This window comes from Chrysochloris asiatica, unplaced genomic scaffold (genome assembly GCF_000296735.1).
Source record: "Chrysochloris asiatica unplaced genomic scaffold, ChrAsi1.0 scaffold00092, whole genome shotgun sequence".
NCBI lineage: Eukaryota > Metazoa > Chordata > Mammalia > Afrosoricida > Chrysochloridae > Chrysochloris > Chrysochloris asiatica.
The window spans coordinates 6398126-6408865 of record NW_006408610.1 but is presented as its reverse complement, the minus strand read 5'-3'; the positions used below and the strand labels follow the sequence as shown (position 1 = coordinate 6408865).

Below are 10740 nucleotides of genomic sequence, written 5' to 3'. Positions count from 1 at the left end.
AGTCACTGAAGAAGGATATCATGTTTGATAGGGTGGAGGGTCAGAGAAAAAGAGGAAGACCCCCAGTGAGATGGATTGGCCAAGTAGCAGCATCGATGGACTCAAGTGTGGTAACAATTGTGAGGTTGGCCCAGGATCGGGCAGTGTTTCTTTCTGTTGTACATAGGGTCACTATGAGTTGGTACTAACTCGATGGCACCTAACAACAACAACAAGGAGAAAATTATTTTTGCTACTGTGTATGTTTATTGGAGAAATGGGTGCTTTTAAAGAGGGATGAAAATTGAAGATGCTTGGAAACAATCAGTCCAGTGGACTAATGAACCATGTGAACATCAGTCTCCATGAACCTGAGACCAGAAGAACTAGATGGTTCCTGGATACTAACTGCTCTGAAAGGGATCACAACAGAAGGTTCTGGGTAGAGTGTGAGAAAATATGGAACAAAGTTCAAAATCATTAAAAACATTAGCCCATCTCTACGATTGCTGTCAGATAGAGACTGGTGGAAGGAACCCCAAGACTATGGCCCTTGATCTCCCTTCAGGTCTGGAAGTGAACTTAACCCTGTAGCTCAGTTTTCAGTCAAGCAGTAGATAGGTCTACAGGGGGGACAATAACACTAGTGAGGTATGCGCACTATAGAATGGGATCAAAAGGGCAACATTTCCCACGGGCAAAGTTCAGAAAGTTTGGAAAAGAAGAAGAAATGGATACAAGAAACACAGGAAGTAGAGTAAGTGATGCTACATTGTGGGGATAGTAGTCATGGTGACGAAATACAGCATATGATTTACTGAGTGTGAAATCGATGATCTGTTCTATAAGCCTTCACAATAATCACAACAAAAAGTTAACAAAGTGTGTCAGGAGACAATTTTACTTTAGGAAATTGGATGCATTGTCTTTTAACAGTACAGTGCTCGACGTGAAGCTGTCACAAGATATGAAATACAGAACAGGAATATCACGTCCAGATCAACAGTGTGGAACGTAGCTTCAAAGTTTATGGGAATTGGCCAAGGTTTGTTAAGCGCCTACTATGATATAGTCCAAGAAGACTCAGATACATATATGGTACTCTGAGAAATGTGCCACCAACGCACCAACCCATGGAAGAAGAGGGCCCCAGTATTTTTTATCAGGCAGATCCTGTTGTGCTGCTTCTATTATATATTGCGCTATAGATGTTGAATGCACATGTTTATTGATAATGTCTAAAAGGAATACAGCACATAGTATGTTTAACAGTAGACAAACCTTATGTCTGGTGTTTAAAAAGAGGAAAACTACTCAGTTGCATCACCATCACAATTCAAGAGACAGTGGTAATGTCATGACATTTGTCAAAAAGCTCATGGATGCACTATGGTGTACTCCTTTATGGCAGATGAGGGAAAATAAAAATGGTAGTTTAGGGGGCAAAAAAGCAAACCTGTTAGATTTCATTAAGCTCATACAGTGCTGGTCCACTTCAAAAAGTTGAATTCGTTGCCAATATTTAGTATAATTACCATGTAATTTAAAATTTTTAATCATGGTAGTCTTACTCATTTAAATTAACCTACCTGGGTTTTTGTGGGATTTGATTTTGTGACCTCTGCATTATGGGAAGTCAAGTTAACAATCTAATCATCTCTCCCAGAAGAAAATGGGAGAATTTTTGAAAGATCCTTAGATTATATTTGTGTTGATATCAATATCCTTTTCAGATATTTTTAATATAACCTAAACTAAGATACTTGATTTCAGGACAAGTTTTTTTTGTTTTTTTTTCAAAGTAGACTTATTGGCTTAAATGTGCTAATACAGGCTTGATCACTGACTCTGAAGGTTTATAAAAGTTTGGAGTTACAGAGATAAGACTTGAAAGGGACAAGTTATCCCACATTGTTGCTATTACATTTCAAAAATAAAAACCAACAGCATTTTAAAATGTTGTATGTCTAAAGCATTACATTGTGTTAGAATTCATCAGAGTGTTGAATTCACTTTTAGAAGACATACGTGTTGGCATTGAAGAAAGGGAACACATTTTGTCTAGAAACAAGACTACTAAACACAAATTAGCAGTAAAATACTTATAAAGTGTAAAGTTTCAACTGTTCTTCAGGATGTGGAACATATACCTCCTCTCTCCCTAATATGTGGTGGTGGTGGTGGTGGTGTGCCATGGAGTCGGTTCTGTCTCATAGCAACCCGATACAGGGTTTCTAAGACTGTAAATCTTTATAGGAGCAGAAAGTTTCATCTTTCTCCCACATAACAGCTGGTAATTTCTAACTGCTGACCTTGAGGTTAGCAGCCCAATTCGTAACCACTATGCTACCAGAGTTCCTTCCCTAATATGTAGCAGGGAATATCTGATGGCTTTTTGAGTAGGAAACAGGGGGAGGAATGGAGAGATCTGATCATCCAAATCTGTAAGAGGGAATATTATTGGTTGCATCTGGCAGATATCTATGCCTAGAGAGCTATCACTTCTCTAGAAATATCTGTGTGACACATATCAACTAGAATTCTGAATTATACCTCCAGGCAGACCTCTGTTCAGCTAGATTTGCTTCTCCTACCCTCTTGAGCTACACTGAATCTGAACAGGTACACAGGTGGGAGGCCATGTGTGCAGAGTTTGTCAATGATGTGAAAACGTGAAAAACTGCAAAACCTGTACAAAGAAGGGGAGGAAATTATGAAATTCAGGCTGATGCCACTGATTGGGGTCCAGACGATCAGGATATATGACCAGGCCAAGTAGAAGCATTATGGGCAGGGGGGCTTCTGAGGGGCATTCTGCCAGGCTGTGCCTTTGTGTAGTTGTCCTCAGGCTGACAAAGTGTGCCAGGCTCCCAACAGCAGGAGTGCCGAGCAGAATGGATTTAGTCTCTAAACCAGACTCCCTTTCTGTGCTCTAGGGCCTCTGTACACGCTATTCCCTCTGACTGAAACACACACTCCCTCCCTCCTTCTCTGACTACCTCTTACTCATCCTTGAGATCTCAGCTTACACATTACTACCTTTAGAAGCATACCTTGGCCTACCAGATTAGGTTTATTGTTCCTTGCTTTTGTCCCCTCTCCCCTGGACTTGTCCTTGTAAAGCACCACTGATCACACTGAATTACACTTCCCTCACAGCCTGGGAGCTCCGTAGGGGAAGTTTGTTGGGTCTTTCGCTCACATCTGTATTTTATTGTGAAGGAAGTTATTCAGACAACAGTGGTTAAATGGTTCAATAAATTTCAGCCCCGCCCATCTGCGCCTCAACTTGCTCAAGTACTCTCAGCTGGCCTGTCAACCACGGGGCTGTCTAGTATTTGTGGGCAGGGCTTAGAAGATGGCCAGCAGCGGCCTTGATGCCTAACAGAGTTTCCCAATAAACAGCAATTGTTGGGACACATGAAGTAGAAATTTCAGATGCGACTTGGAGCTTCTCAAAAACCTGTGTGAAAGAAGGAGATGGGAAAAGGCAGAATGTGTGGGGTATGTGTGCACCTGCCTGTGTGTTTGTTTATGTGTTGGTGGGAAGAGTTTAGAATTCTCTAAGACAAAGTGGGAGTGATAACATCTTGACCATCACAAAATCAGGGTCAGAGAATCTAAAAGAATGAAGGAAGGAAGAATTTCTTGAGGAACAACCTTCACAATGGAACCAGCATCCCTTGTGTGTGTAGAGATTGAGCGTATTCTGAGAGGGCAAGCCTAACTAGTAAGAGTCAGTAAATGTCTAGGTCCATTGGGTCCATGCTTTTCCTGGTGGTGGGTAGCTTCTTTTGCCCAACAAAGCCCTGGTTGAACATGGGTAAGAAAGACAGGGATTCTAAGGAGAGAGTCAGCAGACACCAGGTAGGGTGACAGGCTGAAATAGGACCCAAGGGAGAGAAAGACATCAAGATCTGACAGCAGGCACAAGCGCTGCCTTTCCATCATGGAAGATTGCAGCGATGGTCAGAACCCAGCTGGTTTCCAAAAGGCATAGTCACTCTACACCTCCTATTCTTGAAGGGCATTGGTTTTTCTCCATCAGGGAACAGCACAGCTAAAAGCTCTTTAAAGGCTTCCCATGACCCTCAGCATCCAGTCACATTCCTTCATGTAGTCTACAAAGTCCAGCTTGATGGAGGTGGTTGTGTGCTGTTGAATCAGTAGAGCAACACTGTATACTGTTTCCAAGGCTGTAAATCTTTTTGAGAGCAGAAAGCCTCATCTTTCTCCCATAGAGAGGCTGATAGATTCCTACTGCCGACCTTTTGGTTAGCAGCTCAGCTCATAATCTACAATGCTACTACAGGGGCTCTGGTAGCTTTAGTGGTTATGAGTCAGGCTGCTAATCTCACTGTCAGCAGTTCCGAGGGAGAGGGATGAGGCTTTCTGGTCCCGTAAAAGATGTACCACCTTGGTAACCCTATAGAGGGTCGCTAAGAGTCGGAATCGACTCCACGGCACATAACCACCAGCAGGACTCTTTATAAAGTCTATCTTGCTAGCCTCATTTTTTTTTTTTTACCATAAGTAAACAGACAATTATAGTGAAGGAATGAGTAGCCTCAATCCAAGATCAATAGAGTTTCTGGAATCTGAAAAATCTGGAAAAGGAGAACAACTCAACCGGATTCTTTAAACAAGTCTGGAAGCTCCACTTTGCAAACTGGGGACAATCTCTCCATGGGCAAGGTGCAAGAGCTCCCTTCTTCTATTTAGGCCCCTCCTTCCCCTTCTGGGCTTGGGGTCTTCACTGTGCTCTTCAGTCTGAGCTGGAATGATTGAGCTGTCTTTGGTGCTGTACAACTCTGGGATCCACTTGTTCCCTGACCAAGGATGGAGCCTCCAGTAATAGGGCTGACACTAGCAGCACCCCACTACCCCCTACATGGTGACACCTTGAAGGTCATTAAACAAGGGAGTTACCTCCTCGGCCCTCACTGGCAGCTGGCTTCACTTGGATCGGACGATTCATCTGAAAAACATCAGACCAACACATCCAGTCAGCACCACTGTTGGATCCTAGGGCCCCAATTTCTCCACCCCTAGACTCATGGTCTGCACTTTGATCCCTTTGAGCTCTGCCCTCCACCCCACCCCCCTACACTGGGATTATAAATTTTCTTCATGATTCCTTCCTTCACCCTAGGAATGTGTTAGGTGCTGAAATCTGAAGGGATAAGGGATAGGAAGCCCAGTGACAAGCACAGGGTTGGAGGGGGTTCTAAAGAGATTTTTCTGCGTTTGGCTCTTGGGATTTTGTGTCTCTGACTGCATGAAATGGACTGGGTGGAAGGGTGGAGTTGATACAGAAGATTTGTGTTTTGTGGCGAAAGCTGAGAATATAATCCTACATGTCATTCAGCTTAAACAATCTAGGAATCAGCTCTAGCTCCAACTGTGCCATCTAATGGTTGTATGACTTCAAGTAAGTCATCTTCTCTCAGACTCAGCTTATCAAATGGGGAAAACATTCTCCAAGCTTCTGTGTCACCAGAGGTTTCAAATGCACCTCCTCAGTCCCCTCCCTGGGTTCCTCTTCCCCTGAGGATGCTAGAGTTCTCCAGGGTGACATCCTCGGTCCTCATTTGTCTTTCTTCCCCTTCTTCCTGGAGAGACTCATCCACACCCAAGGCCTCAGTTACTATCCACACAGTGATGACTCAGAGCTTCATGTCTTCAGCTCAAGCCTCTATCTTGTGATCTAGATTCATATGCCCTGCTGTTTTCTGGACATCTCGACTAGGAAGTCCCACTGGCACCTTCCACTCAATAGATCCACAACAGAGCTTATCTTTTTGCCCAAATTTGACCCTCCCAGTCTCCCAGGCTATAAGCCTGGAAATCAGCTTGACCCCACGTTCTATCTCTCCCCACCCCCAACCCCCAGCCAATTTCACCTTCTAATTCAGAGGTTCCCTGACCAGGGATGGATCAGAATCACCCGGGAACCATAAAAGATTCTCAAGGTGGGGGTTTGTATAATTTGAAAAAGATCCTAGATGCTTTTAATAGACACCCACACTCCCATCCCCCAACCACCCTGGGTGAATGAATGATTGAATCCCCATCTCACCTTCCTCTCATGGGTGTTGTGGGGATCACATGAGGTAATGGGGATGTAAACTGCCAAGTGCTGGGTGCGTGGGCTGTGAGGAATTATTGTTGGGGGGCAGATAGCTGAGTGCCGGGAGAAAAGAATAGCAGCCTTCCCGTTCATGGAGGAAGGGGTACTGATGCCCATCTGGCCTGAGAAGGTGATGATCTGATCCCCTCCCTTCAGGAAATGCACTGCTTCTGCACCAATCAGGGGCCACTCCATCCCTTACCAATGTGCTGGTTGCCGAGACAACAGGCAGCTTCCTGTTACCATAGCCACAAGTGCTACCCGGTAACCATGGTAACGCCCTGGCAGTCACAGTTGAGCAATTTCCTTTGGATCAAATTTGGAAGTGGGAGGGATGGAAAGGACTAATAAAATAAAATAAAGGAAAACATGCTAAGTCTGAACCAGTGCAATCCTCCTCCCAACCAGAATACAGGTTCTGACACACTCAGACACACCCACCCACTAGTGGTGGAGCACCTACCGTGTACCAGGCTGTGTGAGTGCTTGTGTGTGTGTGTTGGGGGGGGGGGCGATACAAGACACTGACAGGACTCAGGTTGCAGTCTAGAGGGGGTGACAGATCAATCCAAGAAGATCAGGGCAAGCTGGACAGGTCTGGACTGGCCTGGACAAGGGACCAAAAGGATGCGACCTGATCCTGGGAATGACCACTTGTGATTGTGGAGGACATACCAAGAGACAGAGACATGGAGAGCAGACACACAGGGAGAGATGAAAGGCACGGGAAGAGAGAGAGAACCAGGAAGAAAGACTCAGAAAGAGGCAAGGAAAGAAGACAGGAAGAAATTGAGGGGTCAGGAAAGGAGTATGGAGAAGGCTGGGAGGAACCTGTGGGCGAGAAAAAGAGAAGGGTGGAAGCCTGGGGTTGGGGGCAGTGAGGGTGAGCAAGACCATCATTATTTTATTAGTTCTTAAATAGATGCTGAGAATTTCTCTCTGGAGCCTAGGGTGACAAGCTCATGTGACAGTAGCGGTTTCCATGGCAGCTGCCTCCCCACATGGTTTCCTGGGAGATGGAGTGCAGCAGTTTCTGGGGGATGCCCCTTTCCCTCCTCTACTCACTTCATCACCTTTCCATGGAGAGTGGACACTGGGTGGTATGGACATGGTAATGTCCAGGCCACAGAGGCTGGGAGTCTAGGCCTGTCTGCATCTCTCGAACTCTGTGAAGACTCCTAGGCTGGGTCCTTGGGGAAGTAGGGAGGATAGGTGGAGACCCTGCCCTCACAGGCTCACAGAGAGCAGATAATGCCAGCATTCCATGATTTCATTCATTTTACTCACTATGAGTCAAACCTTTCCTGGGGCATTTTGTATACATTGATTGTAAAATCTTTAAGTTACTCTGTGAGGTAATGCTTTTGTCCCCATATTATAGATGAGAAACCTGAGGCTCATGGAGGTTAAATCACTCACCCACAATCACATGGTGGGGAAGTGGTTGAGCTGGGATTTGCCTCCAGGTCTGTCTAATGCTGAAACCCATGATCTTTGCCTTGTGTTACTCTCCTCCTTTCTTAGATGTGAACACAAATAATGAGGCACAGAGGGACCAGGAACTTAGAAGGGGTGTGAAGTAAAGTGCTAGCCTGTATTTAATCTGAGTCTTGCAGGACTGGGGTAATTTGGTCCTGTAAAGCTAACAGGAGAAGGAGGTATTTCTATCTCTCCTTACAATGGACAGGGAGTTGTGTGTCTGGTGGAAGAAGGAGAAATGTCCACGCAAGCTGCCTGGGCAACTCCACTTTGCCTTGTGCCTGCCACAGCCAGGGGAAGGATGTGGAAGTGGGGTGAGCTAGTCAGGGTTCCCTTCTGTGAAAAAGAGGACATTGTCTCCTTGGCCAAGAACTTGTTATGGGATCTCAGGTGAGCTCTTGCCCTTGTCTGAGCTTGAGAGTGTCCTGGGTAGAGTCCAAACCCACATCTGCTTTAGGATCCAGACTTGGAGGGGGAATGTCATGTCAGAGAGAGGAGAGTACAGTCTAATTCCAGTCAGCAGGCAGTGAGAAGAGCAGGGAGTGGTTGGAGGTGGCAAAGGCCCCTACTAGGCCCTGGTTCTTCCACCACGGAAAGTAAGACCACACCTCACCTCCCTACTCAACTTGCACCAAATTTTCCATCAGTACTTTCTGCTTTGTGCCCAGCATTGCTGTCTTTAGACTTTTCTTTCCAGATGCCAACCATCCCCTCCAGTAAGTATTCATACCCCGTTACTTCCATGGGAAGAGAGTTCATCAAAAAGTACTCAGAAAAAGGACTATTGGCGTGTCTGGAAGAGGTGTCATGGGGTTGTGGGAAGATGTGGACAGAGAAAAAGCAAACTTCGTAAACTTCAGCACTTTGTCCTGCCTTACTGCCCTTCTTCTAATTTTAGAACCTCTGGGTTCTAGAATCTATATGGGTATTCTAAATAGCTCTCAAGTTTATCTCCTGCTCCCCACTTCCTGCCTTACCCCTAATTCCAGGTCAACATCATCATCCACTTGAATTCAAGCAATAGTGTCTTAAAGGGTTGTTCTGACTCTAGTGTTGTTTCTTCTCCAGCCCATCCACCACAATGTAGCCAGAGCGATCTTTTCAAAATCAGCCCTTCATTCTTCTCTGCTTAAAATCCAACCATGGTTCCCCATTGCAAGCCTCCAAATAAAGCCCAATTTACAAAGACTGGCAGTCGAGACTTGTGATGTTGCCTTCCAACATGCATGATATTTTTCACTCATGTGCAGCCCCAGCTGTCTTTGCCAAACACCTTTTCTGCCAGGGAGTGTGCTAGAGAGTAGACACACTACCCTTATGATTCCAGATGTGGTCTTCGTCTTTCAAGTTTCTAGACCCGCAGATATGATGGAATTAGATCAAGATTCAGCTCAGATGGAATCTCCTCCATGAAGGCCTCCCTCCCCACTTCTGACCTCTGTTTTACATGCCCAGATGAAAACCTCAATGGGATGCAATGAGTTACTTCCAGGTTGGAAGCTCCTTGGGGATAAAGGCAGTTGCTAGCACACCCTGTGCCTTTCTGTGATTATAGAACACGTTCTCTCAGGGACAAATTAGAAACAATGTGCCCCTTCCTCTGGGTTGACACAACCCTGTAGTAATGGGCGTGCCTTGGCCAATAGAGCACCGCTGGATTTTGTCCCATCTGCCCTCTCCACCCCAGATGTTTTGTGCAGGGCATCATGGAGAGAGCAAATGCACTGCCTAACTCAGTTATTTCTATCTCCTTCACAAAGTTTGAAGGGGGCGATGCCTTAGAGCAAGAAGATCATGAACAGGGAGAGAGACAAGTAAAAGGGTTGTTTTCCGAATCCTAGAAGGTGGGGCTGAAGTTGGACCTCACTCTCTTCCCGTGAATTCTGGAGCCTAATGTGACGTTGAAAGTCATAACACCAGCTTCCTGGGGAAGGGGCTGCAGGAGATGGGCACCAGGTGGGCCAAATAACTGAGATGTGAAGGAAGCCCTGAGTAGGGTGACAGAAATTGGCAGAGGGCTGGTAGAAGAGGAGGTTCCGATCCAGTGGATTCTGTGAAAATTCTCCTAGGGGGCTTTCTCTTTGGGGAAATAGAAGCCTTTCCTAATCACACTCCCTGACTCCAGCAGGAGTCCCGATTGAAATTTTGTCCCTACTTCTCTAGCAGGTGGCAGATATACTCAGGACCCAGTGCGAGCAGAGAGCTGGGTGCCTTCCTCCCTCCATGGTGGTGGGCTGGAGACCAGGTGACTGAAGTGCTGCTGGCCCTGGCAGGCCTACAGTAGGAAAGATTGATGGCACAGACGTTGCTGGGGCTGGCCAACAGAGCCATCGATTTTCATTTAGGAGAAGGATGAAATATTAATTTTCACTTTGTTAAGCTGGGGAGGCTGAATAAAGCCAGTGCTGGTAGGACCAGTGGAAGCCAGGCCATGTTGGAGGATGACATGTACCCAGTTACCATCCAGAACCTAAAATCCAGGCTGCCAGCAGCTTGACTAACATAACTGCATGGTAGTCAAATGAATGAGAGCTAGAGCCATGTAACCTGGACTCGAAGCCCAGATGTTCCTATTAGGAGCTACATGACTGTGAGCAAGTTAATTGATTTCTAGGACTCAGTTTCTTCTTCTGTAAAATCGGGATAACAATAATAGCACCTTCATCACAGAGGATTAAATGCCATAGAATACATCAGGTGCTAGGAACACAGTCTGGTATAAGAAATGAGTTATTATTTTTTTTTCTTTTCTTTAAGAACTTCTCCCAGAACTCAAGGACTTCACAGCGGTAGTCTCGGGTGTTCAGGTGTCCTTATTCTCATGGAGACTTCCTCCCTCCCCCCAGGTTCCTAACACCTTTGTGGAGCCCTGTGGCTGGTTTAGAAGCTTTGGTGGCTCCGTGGTTAAAGCATTCAGCTGCTAAACAAAAAGTTGGTAGTTTGATCTCACCAGCAGTTCTGCAGGAGGAAGGTGTGGCAGCCTGCTGCTTTAAAGATTCCCAGCCTTGGAAACCCTATGAAGCAGTTCTACTCTATGCTGGCCTGTTGTTGCTATTTAGTGCCTTCAAGTCGGTTACAACTCATAGTGATCCTGTATAGGGTTTCTGAGGAGCAACTGGTGAGTTTGAACTGCCAACCTTGTGGTTCGCAGT

The 10740-nt window shown here is 45.8% G+C and overlaps 1 protein-coding gene across 6 annotated transcripts in view; it reads right to left on the bottom strand.

Annotated features, from left to right (window-relative positions):
- Nucleotides 1-10740, bottom strand: part of CELF6 (CUGBP, Elav-like family member 6) — a 40095-nt gene that overhangs the window by 16900 nt on the left and 12455 nt on the right. For 5 of the 6 annotated variants that reach the window (XM_006866517.1, XM_006866518.1, XM_006866519.1 and 2 more), the window contains exon 3: nt 4909-4957. In XM_006866517.1, the coding sequence (XP_006866579.1) occupies nt 4909-4957 (49 nt within the window). Of the gene's footprint in view, nt 1-4609; nt 4628-4897; nt 4958-10740 lie in introns of all 6 variants that reach the window. The other variant, XM_006866521.1, reaches the window with a different exon arrangement.